Raw genomic sequence first — 25,807 nt, 5'->3', positions numbered from 1 at the left:
TGTCAATTATTGTTGCTTGCGGTGTTTTACATAATATTGGTCGACAGAACAAGGATGCTGATCCGCCTTTGGAAGAAAACATTGACTTTGAAGAACCTAGCTAGAAGATAACTACGAAACTGAGACCCTGGACCAGGAATGCTCTTTTATCAGAACGAGTTTAATCCGAGATTATTTTGCAAGGTAACTTCTAATCCAACCAAATAACCATAAATATAATCTTTTTTTATTTTCTTACAGGTTACAATCATATATGCCATTACCCCGCAAACATATTCTGAACGTTCAGAATATATGAGTCCGAAAGAGGCCTAGGTAAGTAAGAAATATGAGTTTCAAAAACAAAAATTTTTTTACTCTTATAAAAATCTTTTAGGAGTCATATATGATCCAAGTTATGAGCCAGCACTTTGTACCAATATAAAAACAATAAAGATTCGAAATTTATATCTAAATGTTTATACAGAAATTGAAAATAATAAGAAAACGAAAAATAAACAAAATTAAGATGCAGCTGCTGCTATTAAATGTATGTATATATGTATGTTGAAATGCTTATATGCACTGTGGTATGTATACATATTTGCGCATATGTGTGCATGGTATTTGAAGTTTAATAAGAGTAAAAAAATATGGCCAATAAGACTCATAGGGCTGGTTTCTCCAACTCAACTTAACTTAGTTTAGCCACTTTTTGGACTTAAGTCAAAAGTTAGCCTACGTTTTACATAGCTTATTCTTGACTAAGTCAAGAAAATTGGCTTAACTAAGTTAAGTTGAGTTGGAGAAACCAGCCCATAGAGCAGCGTGAAATAAGACTTCGAAAGTAAGCATTTATGAGGCCAATAAGAGTCATTTAATCTCTTAAATGAGCTCATTATGAGCGTAAAGGCTCCGAAATTGGACTCCTTTAAGACTCATTTATGACTCCAAATGTTTGCTGGGTAATCACTATCTCCAAGACATAAATGCGCATTTATTAAACAATAAATTATATAGCATTTGCCATAACATTAAAAAAAACTAAAAAAAACAACAGTTAAACAAAAATTTAGATATTCATTAAGAAAAACTTAGCCTAATGTAGCATCGACGATCCTGCATAAGGAGTTACAATTTCATTTACTCCGCAATAAAATAAAAATATAAACATTAAATAAACAAAAGAAAAATAGCAAAAACTAGTCAAAACCAGTTTTTTTGACCAGTTTTGGCTATTTTTCCATTGTTTGTTTAATGTTTATTATTTTTTTTATAAAAATACAGCTCATGGTCTAACAAAAACCACTTAAGTCCAAGTAGAAAAAGTATAAGTATGTAGTTTTATAGCCCATTAAATTCTAGCTTAAGGAAGTGCAATTTTCAAGTAGCTGAAAATTCGCGTTGATTTTTGATATTTTTTGGCGGATAGTGTTATTATTTTCTTCCATACAAAAAATATTGTCGGACACACTTTGTATGGAAGAAAATGCTTGACACCTTCAGCAAAAAAAACTATCAAAAATCAATGCGAATTTTCAGCTACTTGAAACTTGCACTACCTTAAGCTAGAATTTAATGGGCTATAGAACTGCATACTTATACTTTTTCTAGAAAATTTTATTAAAAAGTTTGTTGCTGTAAAATTTTGTTGAATTTTTCTAATTTTGATACAAACTTTGAAACTTGGACTTAAGTGGTTTTTGTTAGACCATGAGCTGTATTTTTATAAAAAAATAATAAATATTAAACAAACAATGGAAAAATAGCCAAAACTGGTAAAAAGGTCGTGTCCGTATTAAATTTCACATGACTGTAAATCCAAATATAACATTTTGTACAAAATTCAAAAACACTCAACAAAGTCTCATCAAGAATTCACCGTTTTTTCAGTCTTCTTAAAAAATGTTTGAGTATGCAGTTTTATAGCCCATTCAGTTTTAGTGTAATAAAGTGCAAGTTTGAAGTATCTACAAAATACCATTCATTTTTAGCATTTCGTTTTGTTAACGGTATTGCTTTTTTCCAAATTAAATTATATACGAACATTCGTTTTGTAGATACTCTTGCTTACTTACTTACTTGCTTGATTTGCTTACACATGCAGTCTCCGACTGTCACTCATAGCGAGCGGTTCATTCTTTCGTTTTGTGTGTTTTCTGACTTTTCGCTGTCTGCATATAGCCCACGTGGGTTTTCATTTGGACATCTTTTTCCTTTCCATCAACTAATTTCTTTTATTTACACCCAGTGCTAATACCTAATTAAATAGACGCCTTTAGTTTAGTGCAACAACCATGGCCCCCGGGCCGCCTCTTATTGGCGCTAATCGGTTCGCATTGCTAGCCGATAGCACAACAATTAAAAAAAGAAAAGTGAAAAATAAAAACAAAAAAACATCTCTAAATACCTCTATCATTAGCTTCCCTGAACTTCCCGCTACCAAAAAAGCAAATCCTAAATTCATAGTTTTGGAATCTCTCGACAAAAATAAGCCACTGTCCCACTACTCTTGCTTTGCGGTTCATAAATCCATTCGCGCTGTAAGTAAAGAATTCCAAACAGTATCAGAACTCCGCGACGGTAACATCTTACTATTAGTGAACAACAAAAGCATTGCTGAAAGATTTCTCTCCCTAAAGGAACTTCCCGGCATATGTCGTATAAGCGTGAAATATCACGAAAATCTTAATTACAGCAAAGGTACAGTATATGCACCCTTCCTAAACAATGTGCCAGATGAAGAAATTGTGAGTGAGCTTAGCTCCCAAGGAGTAGTCACCGTTTACAAATTTCAAAGAAAAGGTTGCAACGAAAAAACGTCTCCCACTGGCGTTATATTATTAACATTCGACCTCTTCCATACTCCTGAAAAGATGGACATTGCTTGGCGAAATGTCCGTGTCAGGCAATACATCCCAAACCCCATGCGTTGTAAGAGCTGTCAATTGCTCGGACATACAGCCAAACTTTGCAAACGCTCGCCAGCATGTGAAAATTGTAACTTGCCCCCTCACTCTCCCGAAACATGTAAGCGCACGTATTGTGCAAACTGCTCCTCCGATCACCCTGCCTCCTCTAACAAGTGCCAAAAGTTCATCCAAGCAATAGAAATTTTAAAAATAAAAGTAACCCAAAAATGCACCATGCGAGAAGCCATAAAAATACACAAAACAACTCCAAATCTTCCCGAAAATTCTCTTTCATTTGCTTCTACCGTTTCTAAACCTAATAACAATATCGAAATAAACGACACTCAACCACCAAATAAGACCATTGCCAACGAACAATCTGACACTCCAACACCACAAATGCAGGCGATCTGCATTCCACAATCCAACTTACAGTTCAGAGAAAACACTCAATCATTCATCCAATCACTCAATTTACACCCGATACCCACTCAATCGCAAGACCTTTACAATAACCAAGCTATTGATATTAATTCACAACATTCCTTTTTGAACAACAACACCAATACAGAAAATTACTTAAATATACCTCACAATTACTCTCTTGACTTTTCTCATATGAGCAACCTAAACGAAATGAACGCCTACCTGCATACCAACCCTTTACCTCTCGCCGATGACTCCTCAATGTCATCGGACAAAGATTAAACATAAAAAAGCACAAAACGTAATCAGCAATTATCGATCAACAAATACATAAAGCAAAAACAAGTACACTACTTACATAAATACATTATTTCTATCCATTCTCTTTTCGTGTCATATTTGTTTATTTAATAATGACTAAAGTACTTCAGTGGAATATCAAAGGCTATTGGAATAACTACCAGGAATTGAAACTCTTGGTAAAAGAATATAATCCCGCAATTATTGCATTACAGGAAACGCATTTACAGTATAGGAGCTCTCCTACTCCACCCAAATCATATACTGGGTATTATCATAATTTATCCATGAATACTACAAGCAAACAAGGAATATGCGTATTAATTAAACAGGATATCCCGCAAAAAAAATTAGATGTCACATTGAACATATCAACAATAGCAATAGAAATAAACATTGGGTTTAAACTTACCTTAATTTCAATGTATATCCCACCCGACCAAAACTTTAATTCAAGCGAAATCCTTTCTGTACTTACCAGTATAACAACACCAATTTTGTTACTAGGAGATTTTAATGGTTGGACCCCCTCTCGGGTGCCGATACTGTAAATCAAAGAGGAAAAAATATAGAAGATGTACTTCTTGCCTCAAACCTAATTGTTCTGAATGACGGGTCCTCCACCCACTTCTCAACCCACAAGACGTTCACCAACATAGACATCTCTCTTTGTACCGCTAATTTAGCTCCAAAATGCTCTTGGAAAATTTTAAATAATCTCCATGGAAGTGACCATTTTCCAATTATCATCACGATGGAATCTAACCTCAACAAAGATAGAATAAGGAAACCACCTAGATTCATTACCGATAAAGCGAACTGGCCAAAATTCCAGAAGACCTGTGATGATATGTGTCTAAAAATTTCCACTTCCGATAATATCAATAAAGAAGCGGCATCTATTAAAAAGATCATACATGCTGCATCCCACCTCCATATACCCCAAACAAAAAATAAATTACACAAACCATCGGTTCCGTGGTGGAATAATGATTTAGCAAACCTGAGGGATAAAAAACAAAAAGCCTGGGCTGAATATAAAAAGCGACAAAATGAAAATAATTTAATAATTTATAAAAAGGCAAATGCTACCTTTAGATACAACTCTAAATTAGCTAAAAGAAATTGCTTTGCTAACCTAACTGCGTCAATCAATCCCAGCACTAACACAAAAGATGTCTGGCACAGTATTAGGCTAATTTCCGGTTCCTACAGACAAAACCAAATTTCAGTTATAAATACAGAAAGGGGCATAATCACCGAGTGCAAAGAAATCGCCAATCACTTCTCCTCGGTTTGGTCTGCATTTTCTAATGACGCCAACTTTGATCAAGAATTTATATCCGAAAAAAATTAACCCTTAGTGCATCGGATTATCTCCCCCTTTCTATTTCCGAAGCTGCTAATCTCATAGAAAAGCCAATTACTATTGTAGAACTTAACGAAGCCTTAAGGTTTGCTAAAGGAAAAACCCCCGGACATGATAGAATATGCTACACCATATTAAAAAATGCTCCATCTAATCTAAAAAATAGACTGCTGAGGCTTTATAATAATATTTTCGTAAACGGGATATATGCACAAAACTGGAAAAACGCCGACATTGTGCCAATATTAAAGCCGAACAAACCACAAGCTGACGTCAATAGCTACCGACCAATTTCTCTTCTTTCTTGTCTCAGTAAGACGTTAGAAAAAATCGTCGCAAAACGCATCATGTGGTTCGCGTTAAGAGAAAAACATTTAAGTCCCAATCAAGTAGCATTTAAATCTGGGCAAAGCACATCAGACGTACTGTTGTATTTTGAGCATCACCTGTCAACCGCTTTTTCAACCCGAAACCACGTCACTGTACTGGGCCTCGACTTCGAAAAAGCGTTTGACAGAATCGGCATACATGTAGTGTTGAGACAACTTAAAAAATGGAACATTGGCCAAAAGATATTTAACTTTGTAAAAAGCTTTTTAACAAACCGCACTTTCCGAACAAAAGTCAACAATAAATACTCTGATAGCGTACCCCTGTATAATGGAATAGCACAGGGTTCCCCTATATCAGTAATATTTTTTATTATAGCATTTGATGAAATAAGCAATATATTAGCTAAATACGACGTCAAACACTCTATTTATGCTGATGACGTACTTATTTATTCAAAAAGAAACAACTTAAACGAAGTAAATAACATATTCCATAATTTACTTAATGATATTTCTCTCTGGGCACATAGTTCCGGAGCTAGCCTATCCTATAGTAAATGTAAAACATTACATATATGTAAGAAAAAACTTTGTAGTAACTTTAACTTGACCTATCATAATCAGATAATAGAAAACGTTACTAATCTAAAAATATTAGGCATAATTTTTGATAAAACTCTTAGCTTTAAGGAACATTGTAAATACCTAAAACGTAAACTTAATAATAGATTAAATCTCATAAAATACTTTGCTTCAAAATATAGTAATGTTCACCAAAATACTTTAATAAATCTAACAAAGTCTCTAATAACATCTGTCATTGATTACGGTCTACCAATATATGGACAGTGTTCAAAAAGCACAATCGCGAGCGTGTCGGCAGTATACCATTCAGCCGTTCGTAAAAGCCTTCGAGCTTTTCCAACATCACCGACGAAAAATATTTTAGCGGAAGCTGGACTTCCTGAAATGAGTGATAGAATACGGTATAATACACTTCGTCTAATTCCAAGGATTTATTGTTCCAGTAACCCAATTATTAACAATGACTTAAAAAATGTCATCAGAAGAACCACAAGAATGAAGCGAGCATCAGCTATATACAGAGTAGTTCAAGAAACTGCGAAACTCAACGTTCCCATTAAGCCAATGTTAACTTTACCATCGAGATTTCCACCCTGGGATCTCTCTTCATCCAATGTCATCACCAGCCTACTCATGTATCCAAAACAAAACACCTCTAATATTGTATACCAAATGCTATTCTTAGACATCAAGAACTATTGGGTTGCCAAAGGTTGGAGCTTTATTTTCACTGACGGCTCTAAAGAAAACGATTCAACTTCATTTGCTGTCGTCTCTGATAAGGGATGCATACTTAGAACGGGTCTTCTATTCCCACACAACTCGATATTTACCTCCGAGACGATTGCAATAAACCTCGCTATCGACTACGCCTTCTCTACTAAGGGAAAATATATAATCTGCACGGACAGTAAATCAGCCGTCTCAGCTCTCTTGAGCCCAAACAGCAGAGAACCTTTAATTGAAAAAATTCGAAATAAATTGTCCCAGCAAAAGGCGAAAATAAAAATTATGTGGGTCCCTGGACACAGCGGAATTGTTGGCAATGAACGCGCCGATAAAGCAGCAAAAAACGTCAGCAATATGCCTAGTTTCTTTTTTGATTCATTCGTTAAAACGGACATCCTTAGACAAGTCGATAGTATCTATTACTCAACTGTAATGGAGAAATGAATTACATACCAACACAGTTATAAATCCATAAATCCAAAACGCCTAAAAGCAATTATACCAACAGGAGCAACAGTGCAGCAGACAAAAATCTTCACCCGACTCCGGCTAGGACATACAAATATGACTCACCAACACCTTCTAAAAGGGATGCCTGCTCCAATCTGCTCAGCGTGTAACTGTCCACTGTCCATTATCCACATAATAGACTACTGCACCAAGTACAACAACGGCAGAAAGAATATCTTCAAAGGCGGGAAACCTTCAGATTTATTAAAAGAGATTTCACTAGAAAATATGTCAAGTATTTATGATTTCATATATCAAATTGGACTTCTCTATGTTATATAATTTTATTTTCTGATTTTTTATTCAATTTAATTCTATTCTAATGATTATTTATAATTAAGTAAACAATCTATTAGAGTTATTTCAGGCCGATAGTCTTAGCTACTAGTGCCTTTCGTAATGTAATATAATTATTCATAATTATATTTCTAATAAATAAATAAATAAATAAAATACTTACACATGCATACACATATCGATATGTTTATATGTATAACGTTAGCATATAAAGCTAAGATCACATTATTTTTTCTTCTTAAATTCTATATCTAATTCAAGAAGTTCTAACTTCATTTCTACTTCTTTCAATTCCAGAGCGTGCTTTTTTCTCGACCACTCATGTCTCTCGCTTGCTCTCCTGTTTTCATCCTACCAAAAAATTTGTTGTGAATCTAAATTGACATTCTTCTCGCCTTTTGCTGCTAATTTTTCATTTTTTTTTCTTTCGAAGAAGAGTTGGGTTCCATGAACTCCAATCAGTTGCTTCCTAAAAAATAAAAATAAAAATTTTAGATAAATGTACTGTATGTACTTATAACATAATTCAATACAATTTCTGCTGCCTCAGTTGCCTCTACTACAGTTTCTCCTTCGTAGCCTTTCATTGATTCATCTAGAGTTTCAGTGCCTGCCAGAAAACCTTCCTTTGCAGGCGAAATTTCAAATGAAATAACTGAAAAGATATAATAATAAAAATCGGAATACAATACTAAAAATCACAACAGAACCAATTACTTGTTTTTTGCAAGGTGGAGAAAATTAAGGTTTTGTGTAACTGAATAATAATAATTGTTTGCGCTTATACAATTATCCTGTTCCCGTACTCCATGATTTGAAGGTTTTACAGGAAAAGCTGTTTGCCTTTAACAAACCTTATATGAACGTGGCGTACGGGAACAACTTCCTGTAAAACTTGCAAATCATGGAGTATGGGAACGGGTTAAATATGTTAGTTTTTGGCCGATTTGTTGCGTGCGTGTCGGTGTTGTCACACAAAGAGGAGGAAATTACCGTTATACGCCGACTCCGAAGGCCGATTCTATTCTAAAATATACATTAAATACATACGCAAAAGAAAAACTTTCGAAACTGGCCAAAATGTCACCAGCTTAATTAGTTGACTACAAGTTTTTTTACATATATAAATCCACAAGGAATCTTACCATCGCTATCATAAGCATTTGACAACCCGGTTGCCGACTGACCCAATAGCGGCGCTATCCTCTCGGTGTTGGGGTCAGTACATGGCTTATACTGCCCACCACCCGTTCGGTAAATCTCCCTTCTTTCCTCCGCCAAGCTCTTCCTGGTATTTCTTTTCATGTTGTCGTACTTTTCGCGCAGGTTTTTAGGTCCTCTTCTTATGCCCATCTGAGCCTCAAAGGCGCTATCAATTTGCTCCCAAGCTTTTTTCTGAGCTTCCCAGGAAACAGCATCAGTCCGCTTATTTTCGAGGATAGTTGCATGCTGCTCAACCAGAGACAGCAGCAGGTTCTCTTCTGTGCTGGTGAAATTCGGTAGCCGATATTTGGATTGTTTTACAGAGTCCATAGTTTAATTAAATTTTCACTAAAAAATATAAATACAACAGCCGGTACGAAATGCACGAAATTTAAAAATGTAAACAAAACTCAGCTGACATGTAGGTTTTGACTATTCACAATGCAAATTTTGTGAACTTTTTACTAAAATATTCACAATGATCAAACTAACCCGACGTCAGCTAATTAGAATTTGGGGCAAACGAAACTGTCAATTCAAGCTACCAGACGATTAACCAACCCCCGGTTGATGGTAATGTTAATCATGCATTGAACAACCGGCCCTAAGAGTGTAACTTGTTTAACATGACAGGAGAACAAACGAAAAATAGGTATTGCTTTATAACTTTGCGCAAGCTTAAAGGCTCTGTTATGCATACTTGGCATTGCATGCACTGCTATACCATTTTTACGTAGAAATCAAAAACCAACAGACTTTTACGTATGTAATGCTGTGCGTTGGGTAACCGCTTACACGCGAAGCTCATTTAACAGATTCCTTATGTGACAACTCTCAAGCAATGCCAAGTATGCATAACAGAGCCTTAATTCTCTCTCTAGAGTGGTTGTTGGAATTCAGCTACTCTCTTGCGAAAAATCTACTATACATAGGTATTTAAGAGCAAATAATGAAATCAAACTTACATGTTGTTGTCCCGATCGCTGTCAGCAGGTGCCTGATGAGATGCTCGGTGACCTGGGAGTTGGTGCTTAACAGAGGTATGAATTACAGTACATGCTTGAATATATATGTATGTATGTATACTATATTAGATTTGTCGCTCAGTCTATGTTTTTTTTTTGTTTTAATGTACCTATGTACTCGCTGACTATAAATGGTCGTATTTTGTTACTCACGTTATCGCTAAGACTTTACGAATCGCCAGAGGCGGTGTACAAAAACTTAAAGTAGGGGTTGCAAATGTATTAAAAAGGCTAGATTTAATTTTTGCTTTTCATTAGCATCAATTCATGATTAAACCAAATTTTACTTTGAAAACGTTAACTAGTTATAGTGGTAATCATTAAGAATATTAGAAAAATTACATACATCTTTAGTTAACCACACTAGATACTCGCAGAATACAATTTTTTTATTTTTTTATTTTTTTTTCTCTCTTTTTTTCCTTTTTAACTCAAATAAGGCAATTTCGAGATTTCAAAAATTGAAGAAAAAAAATGTTTTGTGCACCTTTTTTCCCCCAAAAGGTAATTAAATTGGTACGACTTGTGCACTTTCTAACTCAATGCAGTGCACGTAATAATAGGAAAGTCTAAATTAAGTAACCTAGTAAAGTTTTGGGGTTGAATTAGTTAGATTAAATGCTAAAGTATTTGGCCTTAATTTTTCAGTAATTGTAAACAAAAAAAATATACAAAATAAATGGTAGATCCCTCCGTTGGGTTGACCACCATGGTCAGGCGTACATAAGCCTGTAGGTCGCGTATCACGTAGGTGAAGGTGTGTGTATATGCGAACATGCACAGTATGAGGAGCACCTGCCGTTCCACATGGGCGACAGCCTGGACATTTAGGTCGTTCTGCTCTGCGTCCGCCAAGAAAGGTGCCGGGGATAATCTTTCCAAAGTTAGCGGATATCTCGGATATCTATCTCAAGGCTCCAGATAAAATGTGGGCTTAGAAAATTTCACCACCTCTGCCACGCGGTCGTAGTCTGATGGGCTCGAAATTTCTAAGATCTCTGACTGGCACTTTTTTTTTTTTTTAAATATTATTACATCTTTATATTTCGCGCTTTAATTAATTGAATAGTCGATTCCTTTTTTATGCTTGCTATGCAAAATTTCAATGATTTCAACCGATACTTTACGTGAACTTTTTTTTGTTTAGCACGACTTGACCGTCCAAACGATGTCCCAGAAAAGAGAAAAAAGCCTCCTCTCCGGAAGTTTAACTTGACATTTTTCTAGTTAGTGTTTTGACATTTTTTCTTTTATGTCTCATACGCCAATCTATTACTGACGAGGCAAATGTGTTATTAGCCGAACCATACGAAAATTATTCGTAGTTAAGTTAAAAAAAAATAAATGAAACAAACGAAAACAAAAAAATAAAGTTAAAATTGTTCACGAATTACGCATATTTTATCAAATTTCCTGAATAATTTCTACTAAAAGAAATCAAGAAAACTCGCGCTTACAACATTCATGGGAAAGCTCAATGTATTCTAAAGTTTAGTTACGCTAAGAATCTCGTCCGTCAGCATCCACTTCCAATCAAGAAATTCTTCCTAAGAAATCTTAATTGCAAAAACATGCAAAAACGCAAAAGCATGCGCAAAAATATAAGTCTATTCATGATAACTAATCGCCAGCTGAAAATTGCGCAGTTCACTAATGGTTCGGTAGCACACATGGGCGTAGTCAGGACGAAATTTCGGGGCGGCCTCCTATACAAAAAAAAAAATTTTTTTCAAAACCAATTTTTTTCAAAAAGCGCTTTTCATAGGCTGAGCCTTATAATTGTTCGTAACTTAATTTATGTTTATCCGATGAAACATATTTACAGTGCGTACACGGTAACAGCAACCAACAATACGTGCAATTCCTTGATTAAAGCAAGTCTCTAAAGCAAAACATTGTAACCTTTATAAAACCACCTTCAAAATAATTTAACCTCAATACCTACAACATATGTACTTTGTTTGTGCATTCCACCCACACAAAATTTGAATTTTTTGCCTTTCTTTGACTTACCACCAGTATTCTGGAAAAACTAAAAAGTGTTGCTTCCGTTAAATGATGTGTGATGAGTTTAAAATAAACAAATCAACTGTTATTAGAATTAGTCAAAATGAGACCGAAAGTAAAGATAAAAAATAGAAAAGCCGGAATTGAGAAACGGCAAACTTTAAAACAGTGCGAGTACCCAAAAAGGACTTACGCAAATGGCTATGTTTTAAGAGAAAGTACAATGTTCTTATCTGTCCAATTTGTGAAAGCTAAAGTTCGCAAGTTACATAAAAATAACCAACTGAATCTTTTGCTAAATAAGACATACATTGCTGATGGATCTAGACCATGCCTCGCTAGAGCAAATGCATCTGGGTCACACAAAATGTTTCTTCTTCTCATTTGGCGCTATAGCCGCCTATACGATTTTGGCCGAGTCCAAAGCAGTACGCAAGTCGTTTCTCTTCTGTGCAAACTGGCGCTTATTTGGAAATACCAAGTGAAGCCAAGTCCTTCTCCAATTGGTCCTTCCACCGCAGTGGGCCTTCCTCTTCCACCATCGCGACCCGCTTTGAATACTTTTAGAGCTACGGCATTTCTGTCCATTCGTAGGACATGACCAAGCCAGCGTAGCCGTTGTATTTTGATTCGCTGCACTATGTCCATGTCATTGTAAAGCTCATACAGCTCACGATCCATCGGCTGCGGTAGTTTCTGTCGCCAAGGCGTAAAGGCCCATAAATCTTTCGCAGAATCTTTCTTTCCAAGAGCCGCCTCATCAGATATATCTTTGTCCATGCGTCCGCGCCATAAACCAGCACAGACATGATGAGTGACTTATAGAGTAAGAGCGGCTAGAGGACTTTACTTCTCACCATTACTATCGGTGTTAATGCTGGTTCTAAAGTCAAGGATATTCTCCATTTTCTCGAAATTATAACTGCCAACAGGGACGTGGGTGCCAAGGCACGAACGCGCTGACTGTTTGTGTGCTGACAGGAGATACTTCGTTTTGTCCTCGTTCACCACCAGACCCACATGCTTTGTTTCTCCATCTAATTTCGAGAAGGCAGAACAGAAGTAGCCCTTTTATTAAACAATGTCGGCGGTATACGCCAGAAATTGTTATGCGATATTTATTATCATCTCGAACAACAGATTAAAGAAATAGCATGAAAGGAACTGGTATCAAACGGCTCGGAGAGGTCCTCCTTAATTATGACGGAGCTGGTATTGCTCAACGTAATTTTATTCAGCAATTTTAGTTTCGCGGGGATACGAAATTGGGACATGACGAAATAAAGACAACTTCTTTTCGTGCTGTCGAAAGCGGCTTGGAAATCGACAAATAGAAGGCAAATGTCGCTCCTATTCTCGCGGCGTATTGTGAATACCTGGCCTATGGTGGATTTGCCAAGCCTAAAGCCACACTGATAAGGCTCAATCAGTTCATTGACGGTGGGCTTAAGTCTTTCACACAACACGCTCGATAAAAATAGTTAATAGGCCCAATTGTACCTTTTTCCGACGTTTGATGACTTAAAAGTACATAAGGTACAGACACTAGATTTCATTTTTAGTTTTTTTTTTTCTTTTTCCTTTACCGTGCTGGTATATTTCCTTTGGTTTCATTTTGAAGAATAAACAATTCTAAAGAAAAGTGGTCAAAAGGAAGAAATTAAAAAAGTCATATTATGTATTATCTTAAACATTTTACATTGCATTTAGAGCAGCCTTCAGGCGTGCACATCCGCTGCTAAAGCGGCTATTTGTAAGTTTTTGCCCATAATATCATCGATAAAGGTAGGGATAAAGGAAAGAAAGTTGTGTCAAAATGAGGCGACAAATTTTGTTGTCAAAATATGACATAATGAAAACCAGCCTTTATTCACACATACAGTTCAGTGTCTAGGATGTCTTCAAATTTCATATTTTCTTTAGATGAGAACTATAGCTATTTGACCCATATTCGCTTTTTGATTTCTGGAAATATATTTAAAATGCTTTCGAAGTTACTTCCTGCATTTTGATTATTTTCTCTAGACTTGCTGCACCTATCAAAAGGAATCGGATAAATAAGCAGACTTTTCCTGTTGTTTTATAAAAAGCTGGATAAAGAAGTATACTTCGCAAAGTGTGTTTTTTTGTCTTTTTCGCCAAAATTTTTCAGTAGCCAAAATTAGACAAAAACAACGCTTCTCCGATTCCCATTAGATTATATGTAGTCTATAGATATAGGCTCAGTTAAAAAAAAAAAAAACATCCATCTTTTGTTTTAAATAACATTTATAAAAAAACTACAATTGAATGATGTATGTAACTTTCTTAGGTACAATCTTACTCATTTAGGTACATTTATTTTATGATATGGCGGGGTCGCCTTTCTTGTGGATTGGGCAGAGCGTACTTGAGATCCAGTTGTCGGGCATGCACCTTATTAGCTCCTTGCCATCGTAATTGAATAGCTCGGCTGACAGGCCATCAGCTCCAGCAGCGTTGTTACTTTTCATCAGCATAATCGCTATTCGTACCTCGTCATAGTCAGGCGCTGGGATATTGACTCCATCGGCATCTACTGAGGGCTCCGGTTCGTCTTGTCCACTTCTTGCAGTGCTGCTGCCATTCAAAAGGATCAACAAGTATTCCCTCCATAATTTGAGTACGTTCTGGACATCGGTCACTAGGTCGCCATGGTTGTTCCTACAGGAGTCTTGAACCTTCCGTAAGTCGCTCAACTCTCTGCTAAAAATTTTGGGTGTTTTTTCTGTCGCCCAGCGTTTTAAGCTCTTCGCACTCACGTATTTCGACCTCTCTCTTCTATTGCGGCAAATGCGTCTAGCTTCCCTCTTCAGTTCCCTATAACGGTTCCACATGGCTCGCGTTGCACCCGATCGCAGCGTGGTCCTGTAGGCGGCACCTTTTTTTATCTGCAGCTTCTTGACACTCCTTATAGTACCACTAATGAGCGGCAAGTGTGGTTCCACTGCTCGCGTATGTCGCTTTGTTGATGACTGCTCTCTAACAGCAGGTATGAGAGTCGAGTGGGGGATCAATTGGCCGTCTGTTTTGATTGCAGCTTGCGACGTTGAGCTTTTCCTGCATTGTTCGGCGCACATTTTTTTTCCCCACCGAAGCGGGTGCATGTAATTGGCTGCATCAATATAGTGGTACGAGCTCATGTTTGGCCCTCGGAGTGTACGTATGTACATCTAAAACACTGGAAGTGTGCCTTCCGTCTATCACAACATGCTCGATTTGGTTTGCCGTTTTTCGACCTGTAGACACCCATGTAGCTTGATGGATTTATATACGTGTTGAGGCAGCGCTAATAAGTTAAATGAAAGTGCTTTAAAGTTAGCGAGAATAACTTCATACAGAACCGGATGATCCACATATCCACTTTTGAAATCAATTTACTAATTATTTTGTTAGCATTGACATAGAAGTGATTTTGATTAATTACACCAGGCTGAGGTGCAAATACCCAATAGACTAAATCTCGCAAAATAATCCCTTGTGGCACTTGGCTTAATTTTCGAGTAAGGCGAGAGTTCTCGCCTTTCTCTAACCCGCAACAGAGTACTAAAATAATCACATTCTCAGAAACGCATATTTATCGAGAGTGTAAAATTTACCGATCCCTCAGTTCGTCCGTCAAGATTTTTTTTTAAGTTCTCTAGCATTTTAAAATTATACGAAATTATAAATAAAGATATGATATAGCCCAAAATTGTTGTTGTTGGAAATTGAAAATGGGAATGTGTGTGTGAGATTCAGTTCTACATTTAAAATTGCTCAGTGTAAAATTTTAAAAATCTTTCCGTGCAAATATGTACATCGAATGATTCTTAAATCTGAAATGTTTGTGCAAGTTTCAGGTCGAGCACCTTGATTTGATTATAAATTGTCTCTGTACGATTATATATAGATACTAGCAGACCCGGCGAACTTCGTCCCGCCCAAAATAAATTTTTTGTACTGAAACATTTTGGTCCAACATTTTCACCAACAGTTCACGTTCATGATTTTCAGTAACGCATTTACCTTCTAATAGTTATTACGGTTTGGTGGTTGTCAGAAGGCATATTTCCATTGCCGTCTTAAATAACCTAGCAAAACTGTACATGCATACAAAAATACGTAATAGTTTCAGTGCGTTTGAAAGGCGCCACGTCCCCTATTCAAATAGCCCCAATTTTCGCTAAGAGTATGGGATTGATTTCATAGATCTCCATACCATTTTTGAGTAATCTACCATGGGAGGTGCCACGCCCCTTTTTCCAATAGCCCCAATTTTTCTTCATGACCACGCGACTGATTTAAATACCTTGTGCAAACCAAGTTCCAGTACTCTTCCATGAACACATCCAGAGATATGCAGTATGAAAAATTCGATGTGTATGGGAAGTGCCACGCCTCCTTTTCTGATAAACACAATTTATCTCTATGAGTATGCGATTGCTTTTATATATCTCCATACCATGTTCGATACCTGTTCCATGAACATTTTCCGGGATATGCAGTATGGAAAATTAGGTTTATATGGGAGGTGCCACGCCTCTTTTTTAAATAACCGCAATTTTTCTCCATAAGTATGCAATTGTTTTTATATATCTCCATACCATATTCGAGTAGTCTACCATGAACACTTCCAGAGATATGCAATATGAAAAATTCGGTTTGTATGGGAGGTGCCACGCCCCCTGCACCTAGCGTTATGAAATATACTTTACATCCGATTCTCATACACCATATATACACAAAAAATTTCATAAAGATCGGTCGAGCCGTGCAGGAGGAGTTCGACCACTAACACCGTAACACGAGATTTTTACATATTAGATATAGATTTATAATACAAATAAAACAAATAGGCAAAAGCAGCATTTTTGCTTTGCAGATCTTCCGGTGTATCACACTCGCACGAAAATAGCAATGTTGTTGTTGATAGTGTGTATGAATGTATGGATATGCAACAACGTTGTGTATGTATGTACAGAGCCAAAGGGAAAATTTTCTTTGCAGATCTGCTGTATCGCTGCCTACATGCACTCGAACGTAGCAATGCTTTGATCGATATGAAACAAAAATAGAGACGAACACGAATAAATGGAACAATTTTTCATTCTTTTATGTCCCACTGAGACGCTGCCTATCGAAATGAAAGTAGCAATGCTTTGCACAATGTAAAAAATTTAAAATCTTTCGACGCAAATATTTCGAAAATGTGGTTCAATGAATCTCAAAGGCCCGTATGCAGCTCTAAAGAAAACGGCCAATAAAAATTGCCATTATTTCGTGTGTGTGTTCAAGGAATTTTGACATCTGAGCCTGTCGCCTCACTCGTTCCTCAAGAAATAATGGAGCGAGCATAGATTTCTGTTGCAAGCCTGGGTTGCCTTGTGCTCTTTTTTCACAAAAAACTTTAGAAAACCGTAGTAGAAACCGTAGAAAATTTCTTAAGAACTGCGTACTGCCTTAAATTTGACTCGAGAAAATTTCTTACTTATTTCTTGTACGTCATTTTATATGGAGTTTTTGCTTTTCTTGAGAGCTGCATACTGGCCTTAAATCTGAAAAGTTTGTGCAAAGTTTCAGATCGAGTACTTTAATTTGATGTGTAATTTGTATCTGTACGATTTGTAGGTGGCTGGGAATAAGCGCCTTGTTTCAGAATAATGTATAGAAGATACTATCTTTAGCTTAGACACTTAACAAACTCCTGTTTCCACGGCTCGGCACTAAAAAACAAAAAAAAAACAAAAAGTTCCGTACGTCATGCGGACTTGGCCCCTCGTGTCGGTTGGGCGGGAAGGGAGGGTAAAAACCGTTGGGATTAATTAATTAATTAATTAACTGTAAGTCTGGCTTTCAATTTCTTAATTACAACGTACCCATCGAGTAATATTTACCACAGGTATATCGAAAAACTTAGGTTGATCTCTAGTTCTTTTTCCATACAAATTTCTCTTCAATTGATAAATAACCTTTAAATAAAAGAACCGGATTACATTAAAGTGTACCAGGGAGTGACATTTTCGTTCGAATGAAAGCAATATCGTCCAATTGGAGAGTCCTCTAAAGGATTTCCCAGGATATGTTTAAGACTGTTGCATTTGCCTACATCACTTTTTCACATAATGGAGTTAACTAAAATATTTATATCTAAACACTTATTGCACGTCCTTTACTTTCATATAAGGGCAAATTCAGAAACCGCGAAAAATGTGCCTCTTCGTTGACTAATGACGAAACGTTCGACAACGGACTGAGGCTGATCGACTTCGCCGGGGCCCGAAACATGGTAGTATTTAGTCTAGGTTCAAGCATAAAAATATCTATGAAGCTACGTGGCTGCCTCCGGATCAAAAAACGAGAAACCAAATCGATCATGTTGTGATAAACGGAGGGTGCGCTTCTATTGTTTTAAACGTACGTACACTCCGAGGCCCAAACATCGACTCGGACCACTGTCTTATTGCAGCGAAGATACGCACCCTCTTCTGGGCAGCAAAATATGTGCGCCCAAAAATTCAGGAAAAGCTTAACGGCGAAAAGCTGCAATCACAATAGACAGCTATAGTTGGTAATAAATTTTTAAATAACTAAAATTGAGCTCTGTATATTTTAAGCTAGTTCTTTTAGAAAGCTTTTTAAATAATGAAAATTTTTGAACAACATTATTTCCATTACAAATTATTAACAACAAAATAAAATAAATTTAAAATTAAAGGTATTCACAAAACAAGTAAATTTAATAAGCATATGCATATATAACATATTTTAATCCTACATTACTCCCCCTTCAAGAGTTTTGATGTCGAATAAATTAAATGTAACTTTCTTTTTTAATTTTGCATCGTTAATACGACTGTTCGTGTTAGTATGCTGCATTGTTTCAATTATAGCTGGTTTTAATCTATTAATTGGAATCGTTTTAACGTCACCATTAATTTCTACCCTAAAATATTTCTTATCTTTTTCGATAACTTTGTAGGGTCCTTCGTACGGTTGTTGTAATGAACACTTATTTATAGAACGAACGAAAACAAATTTGCAGGTTTGAAGATCCTTTGGAATATAAAAACAAGTGTCAACTGTCAGTCTGGCAACACTCACATAACTGCAAGAGTTTTGACAGTTTTCCTTTTTTTATGCTATGTAAGAATGAAATGTAAAGACGGGCGCGTGAAGCGACGGAGCTGATACAAAAATACATATATGTGACCTGGTCTACGAAAAGGGAGCTTACGTGCGAAAACTAGTTTTCTGTGAAAAAGCTGTTAAAAGTAAGCAACTCGTTTCGTCAGTTTCTCACTATCTCGTTAATTGTTCTCCGCGCCGGACGTCCAGTAAGTGTTGTTGTTGGTCCAGTAAGTGTTGTTGTTGGTCGGAATATTATTATAGTTCATCGTGTAAGTTGCTAGTGTGTTTTGTCGTATTTGTACTCTTCTTTCTCTACATTTTTAGTACACTTCTAAGCAAGTTAGGATTTTCTGCTTTTCACCACGTGAAAAAGCATCTCATCTTCCATCCGAATCAACCAAAAAGTGAAAATTGATTTTTTGACACCTAAGCCCCCTTTCCGTAGACCAGGTCACATATATATTATAACGTTTAGAATTGGCCTACAATTTATTTTTAAAAGTAGACTCGCGACGGTCAGAAGTGAGCTGAAACAAATACCCTGCGCTGGTTATTTACCAAAATGGATCTCGAGAAGTGTACGGTGGTGCCGCTAAAAAACGCATTGCGTGAAGCGCAGTTGAAAACCTCAGGAACAAAGGAGGAGTTAATTTTAAGGCTTCAAGATAGTGGGTGTACAGTATTGCCGGCTGCACAAGAGGGGGCGGTAATGGAGCAGGTCGATCAAGAAGGTGGATGTGAGGCTCCGGAGCGACAAGTGAATAACGATCTGAGGCAGTTGCAGCAGGAAGTGGGTGGTCTTTAAAAGATGATCGAAACACTCACAGCAGCACTGGGGCAGACCGGCTTGTCAGGGTACGCAGTATCTCCGACCAGCTCATATGGTAATTGCGAACAAAAGTACACATACCCAGTCGACGCGAATTCTTCTAGAAGAAATTTGAATTCAACCGAAATGAGCGTAGCAGGCATAGCAACGCCGTCCATCAGCCAAGCGCGTTGGGCGTCAGCAGAAACGTCTATAGCGGCAACCGTAACGTCTACAACAGCAACAGTAACGTCGACAGTGGCAGCAATAAACTTCAATTCGGCAAGTATGAACAGCCAACACATGCCTTTTGCATGGGGAAGCTGCAGTGGTGTAAGTATGAGCAGTCATATTGCACGAACGCATGATGCGCACGAAGTTATGTCCCCTGTCGTAACGACGATTCCAATCAGTGTTGCCACTTGAAATCATTTTTAGGTACCAAAGCGCCTACCAAATCAGTTTCCAAACTACCAAAATTTTGCATCATTAAAATGAGATTTCACGAGTTTGCGGGGGTTTTAGCTACACTAATAAGCAGTAAAAATTAGAACTACACATAATATTGTTTACAATATTTGTTAATTATTCACACCAATCTTTAGGATAAAACAAAATAAATTCGGGCCTTTAAATAAAATAATTAAGTTATTGTATAAAAAACTTGTGTAAAATATGTTAATATCTTTGAAATTGATTCAATTCATATCAAAAAATCTTTTTTTGTGTGTGAAAAAAACAAAAGCTGACGTTTTTTTCCTTTCAATAAAAAAATTTCCAAATCTGATTCAATTTGCATGCACTCGCCCTTTTTACCAATACACTCACACTTTGCAAATTGCCTATCACCAATTTTTCTTTCAAAACGATAGGTCATTTCTTGTTAATTTCAACAGCTAATCGGTCATAGCTTTGATAAGTGAGATTTTGTTTGCAGAAAATTGTCTGCTTAATAAAATATATAAAAATATAGAGAAATCTTATACGTGTAAGCAGTGTTTTGAACGTGTAAACTTAAACTAAGCGAACAAATTTTAATGTTCAATTTAGTTGTATTTTCAAAACATTTTTGCCTACCAAAAGCTTCATCAAACCAACCAAGCTACCAACGCAGAATGAAGCTACCAATTTTGGTCCAATTGGACCAAAACGGCAACGCTGATTCCAATGCCAACGTCTTATTGGGATGTTCAATATAATTTGCCAGTAAGATCATCAGCGGTAAGAGGGAGTGAGCAGATGTTAAACTCAACGAATTGTCTTTCTAACTTCAACTCACTACGAAGATATGAGAACAGTGCAAACGTTCAAAATCAAACGAATATGTGTACACACAACAATAATAAACTTGGGTTGAAAGAAATCATAGATATGCTGCCAGATTTCGATCCATGCAAAAATGGCATTACATCGGTGCAGTTTGTTGAAAGGGTAGAGCAACTGAAGATTGCGTACGATTGGGACGAGAGGCTAATAAATATGGCAATGCTGAGCAAATTGAAAGGTGTTGCCAAAACTTGGATAGATTAGCAGCCAATATTTTGTGTTTGGAGTAAGTTTGTACCCAGCAAAAAATCGGTAATCGCTTTTAGTGGTAACGTGTTCTAGAAGGCATAGCATTATAATGCCTTCGATTTTTTTCGGTTCTTTTATGCATTGCCAGTAATGCAAAGTAGAATGTGCTACAATATTTTATTTATCTCGCTTTTTCGTTTCATNATTGAAGAAAAGGCAGTAGCTAGGTATGTACATAATAGATGGGTTAGGTGATAAAGAGCTATCGCGAATGCTACTGGCAATGAACTTCTCAAAGTGCTCGGATTTGTTGAAAGTGTTAATGTCCATGAGTGCTAGTGGTAGTCAGCCGTATGCAGATAGAAGTTTTAATGAAAACAAAATGCTTAACGAAACCAGTAAGAACGAAAGTGGACAAACTGAAAAAGTGTCAAAGGTGCAAGATGGCCTAGTTTGCTTCAGGTGTAAAGAAAAGGGCCATATTGCGAAAAACTGAGAAAACAAAATAAACAAAAACATAAGAATAAATACAATCAATAAAAATACATCGGAAAGTAACCATGAAGAAATAATAACAAATCTGAAAATTGGTAATGTTGATTGCAAAGGACTTGTAGACTCAGGAAGTGGAAATTCTTTAATTAAAAGAAGGTTGGCAGAACAGTGTGAAGGTCAATTCGTTGCGTGTGAGGTAAAACTATAGGGGTTTGCAGGCGGAATGTGTGAGTGTCTTGAAGCGCTATCGACAATGGTTACGATTGAAAACCATGAATATGTATGCAAACTTTTGATAGTAAACAAGGAAGATATGCCATACGACTTGTTGATAGGGCGTGATATGCTGAGAGAAATGAAAGTGGTTCTTGAGAATGGTCAGTGTGAAATCGTACCACTTGTTGAACTGATTACCAGCAATGATACTGACAATAATGATAAACATAAATTGCAAGAACTTTTAAACAAATACGCTGGGTGTTTTGATGAACAATTGCGAGAGTTGGGAAAGTGTAAGAACTTTACGATGGATATTGTGCTAAATTCAAACAAACCAGTATACCGAAAACCGTATCAAATGCCCATTCCAAAACAAAAGACAATTGAAAAAATAATCGATGAGCTACTCCAGTTGGAGATAATTCGTCCATCAAAGTCGTTGTATGCTTCGCCAATTGTTCTGGTGAAGAAGCAAAACGGTGAAGACCGTCTATGCGTAGATTTCAGAGAACTGAACTCAATTACAGAAAAGCAACCATGGTCTATGCCAACTGTGGATGGTGTCCTTTCAACATTGGCTGGCAAACAATATTTTTCTACGTTAGATCTGATGTCCGGCTATTACCAGATCGAGCTGGCTGAGCGAGCAAAGCAGTACACTGGCTTTGTAACTCATAATGGTCACTTCGAATTTAACAGAACGCCTTTTGGTTTGCGCAATGCGCCAAGTGCATTCCAAACAATGATGGCCAAGGTAATGGAAACTTTACGGGGTAGGGTGGTCAGTTACGTCGACGAAGTGATAGTGGCATCAAGTACAGTTGAAGAGGGACTTCAAATTCTTGAAGAATTTTTGAAAATTATGGAAGAAAATGGGTTGACACTACGTTTATCGAAGTGTTCGTTTTTGAAGAGATCAGTTAGTTTTCTTGGGCATGAGCTGAGCTTTGATGGTTTACGTCCGAGTAAGGTAAAAACTATAGCGGTAGAGAAGTTTCCCGCACCGCAGAATGTGTCAGAAGTACGTAGATTTTTAGGGTTGACCGGATTTTTCCGAAAATTCATCCCGCAATACGCCCATATTGCGAAACCTATAACTCAACTGACAAGACACTCTATTAAATTTCGATGGTCGGAGGAGTGTGATGAGGCATTTACGAAATTATTGACACGGGAACCAGTTTTAAGCATTTATGATGTAAAAAGGCGGCATCAGCTGCACACAGATGCTAGCTCAGTAGGCATTGCTGCAATTTTGTTGCAAGAGGAAGGAGATGGTAAACTGAAACCAATCTCGTATTATAGTAGGGTTTGTTCGGATGCAGAGCAGACATATCACGGGTACGAATTAGAGGTGTTAGCAGTAGTTGAGGGGTGTGACCGTTTCCGTACATATCTGTGGGGGAAAGCATTTACCATCGTCACAGACTGCAGCGCAGTTACGTAAATTAAAGCAAGGACACCTATGATACCGCGGGTTGCTAGGTGGATGTTGAGACTAATGGAGTACGACTATACAATGGTACATCGGGCAGGTAGTGCAATGGCTCATGTTGATGCCATGAGTCGGGCACCGGTAGAAGAAAAAGTAGTAGTGCAGGATGTAACTGAATGGGCAATGATGATAGGCATTCCAGTGGATGATTGGGTTGTATCGATGCAATTGCAAGATAAAAAGCTTTTTGAAATAATCGAAATATTAAGTAGTACTCAGACATCCAGTAAGCGAAAAGTGTGGGAATTGGAATATACTATAAAAAACGGGCGATTGTATAAGAAGGAAGGTGATAGAGTAACGTGCTTGGTGGTACCAAAGGGGATACGATGGCGAATTTTAAAACTATGCCATGATGATATGGGTCACCCGGGTCTTGAGAGTACTTTGAACAAGATTAGAGAGAGTTTTTGGTTTCCAAGGTGTCGCAATTTTGCAAAAAATTATTTAAAGTCTTGCATCGAATGTTGCTTTAGTCGAGAACCATCGGGGAAAGAGGGTCGATTATATGGGATGGACATCCCACAATTTCCATTTGAGGTTTTGCACATGGATCACCTTGGTCCTTTCATAAAGAGTAAAAGGGGTTATGAACATATACTGGTGATCGTCGATGCCTTAACACGCTACAGCGCTATTGTTCCAGTCAAGTCTACAAAAACTAAGCCAGTTATAGATGCCCTCAATCAGCTTACACTCTTTGTTGGGTTGCCAAAAACAATCGTGACCGACCGAGGTACATCGTTCACCTCTAACATTTTTGCGGAATATTGTAATGGTAATGCGATGCAGCACATAAAAGTAGCAGTCCGGACTCCGAGGGCAAATGGCATTGCTGAACGAGTCAACCAGTCCATATTAGCGCATTTAAAGCCGTCAGTCACTGATCCGAAAGATTGGGATCTCGAAGCTAGAAGGTTGCAGTGGAAGATCAACAGTAGCAAAAATTCGACTACTAAACATTCACCATTGGAACTTGTATACGATTTTCCTTTACGGGACATAAGCGGCAATAAGATTCTTGCCGCTATACACGATGATTGCGATTCAGCTCCAATTAATATCACCGAGAAGCGCACTGAGGCCATTAAAAATATTGAAGCTGCTAGAAAAGAATGGAAGAAGCGGTTCGACGCGAAACACAAACTGCCATATCAGTACAACGAGGGTGACTTGGTACTATTAGAATCACAACTACAAAGTACTGGTGAATCTCGAAAACTCGATGTTAAATATAAGGGGCCATACGTTGTCCAAAGAAGTTGCGTTACGATCGATACGTTGCAGGTGAAATTGATAGCATTTCCCGTCGTCGTCGAAAATTCAGCACAGTTGTGACAAGCGACAAGTTGAAACCGTGGTGCGTTGCGTTTCCAGAAATCGATGAAGCTTATGACGATGAAGAAGATGATGCAGTTTCTACTTGATCAATGAACCAACCCGAGGAAGAGCTTCACGGTCAGGAAGGGTCGAGTTGTCAACTGTCAGTCTGGCAACACTCACATAACTGCAAGAGTTTTGACATTTTTCCTTTTTTTATGCTATGTACGAATGAAATGTAAAGACGGGCGCGTGAAGCGACGAAGCTGATACAAAAATACATATATATATTATAACGTTTAGAATTGGTCTACAATTTATTTTTAAAAGTAGACTCACGACACAAGTGCTAGAACTTTGATGATAATTTAAATTTGAATTAACATTTTGAAAATGTTTGCGCAAACAATCTAAAATCTCAATTGAAGAAAAATTATCCGCTGATGGAACAACAAGTTCACCAGGCAAACGTAAATTTTGCCCGAAAACCATTTCAGCTGCTGTAGCTGAAATATCTTCTTTATAAACAGATCGTAATCCCAAAAGTATTATTGGTAGTTCCTCATACCACCTTCCAGCTCCATCTCTAGCCATAATAACAGCTTTTAATTGCCTATGAAATCTCTCAACCATACCATTGCCTTGCGGATGGTATGCAGATGTTGTAATATGATGACTACCTAGTAATTTAATTAGCTCTGAAAATAATTTGGATGTAAATTGACTTCCTTGATCAGTCGTAATTTTTAATGGAACTTCAAATCGTGAAACATATCCAGTAAAAAATGTATTTGCAATCGTTGTAGCCGAAATATCTTTTAATGCATATGCCTCTGGCCAGCGAGTAAACCTATCAATTATTGTCAAAATATAACGATGACCTTTTGAAACAGGCAAAGGACCAACAATATCTATATGAATGTGTTCAAATCTATTTTTAGGAATTGGAATTTTGCTAACAGGAGATTTCGTGTTACGATGGACTTTCGATTTTTGGCAACTAACACACTCTTTTGACCATATATTGATTTCCTTAGTCATTTTCGGCCAATAATATCTTTTAACAATAAGTCGCCTAGTAGCTTTTGTACCAGAATGTGAAATACCATGAAGTATATTAAAAACCTTCTTACGTAAATTAGTTAGTATATAT

The 25,807-nt window shown here is 37.1% G+C and overlaps 1 protein-coding gene across 2 annotated transcripts; it reads right to left on the bottom strand.

Moving 5' to 3' along the window:
• Positions 1-7,603: 7,603 nt before the first annotated feature.
• LOC108358938 (uncharacterized) lies at positions 7,604-9,245 on the bottom strand. Of its 2 annotated transcripts, XM_017610467.1 has the most exons (4): positions 9,135-9,245; positions 8,585-8,990; positions 7,973-8,094; positions 7,604-7,908 (listed from the first exon to the last, which is right to left on the bottom strand). In XM_017610467.1, the coding sequence occupies exons 2-4, from the start codon at positions 8,970-8,972 to the stop codon at positions 7,852-7,854; spliced, it is 567 nt and encodes a 188-aa protein (XP_017465956.1). In that variant the 5' UTR covers positions 8,973-8,990; positions 9,135-9,245; the 3' UTR covers positions 7,604-7,851. The 2 variants fall into 2 exon arrangements, with proteins under 2 accessions (XP_017465956.1, XP_017465955.1); XM_017610466.1 differs by having other exon boundaries at positions 8,585-9,245.
• Positions 9,246-25,807: the final 16,562 nt, after the last annotated feature.

The sequence above is a fragment of the Rhagoletis zephyria genome, unplaced genomic scaffold (assembly GCF_001687245.7).
Source record: "Rhagoletis zephyria isolate East Lansing unplaced genomic scaffold, Rhagoletis_zephyria_1.1 Rzeph_scaffold_00316, whole genome shotgun sequence".
In the NCBI taxonomy this organism is placed as follows: domain Eukaryota; kingdom Metazoa; phylum Arthropoda; class Insecta; order Diptera; family Tephritidae; genus Rhagoletis; species Rhagoletis zephyria.
The sequence above is the reverse complement of the archived record's forward strand: the minus strand, read 5'-3'. Positions and strand labels throughout refer to the sequence as shown.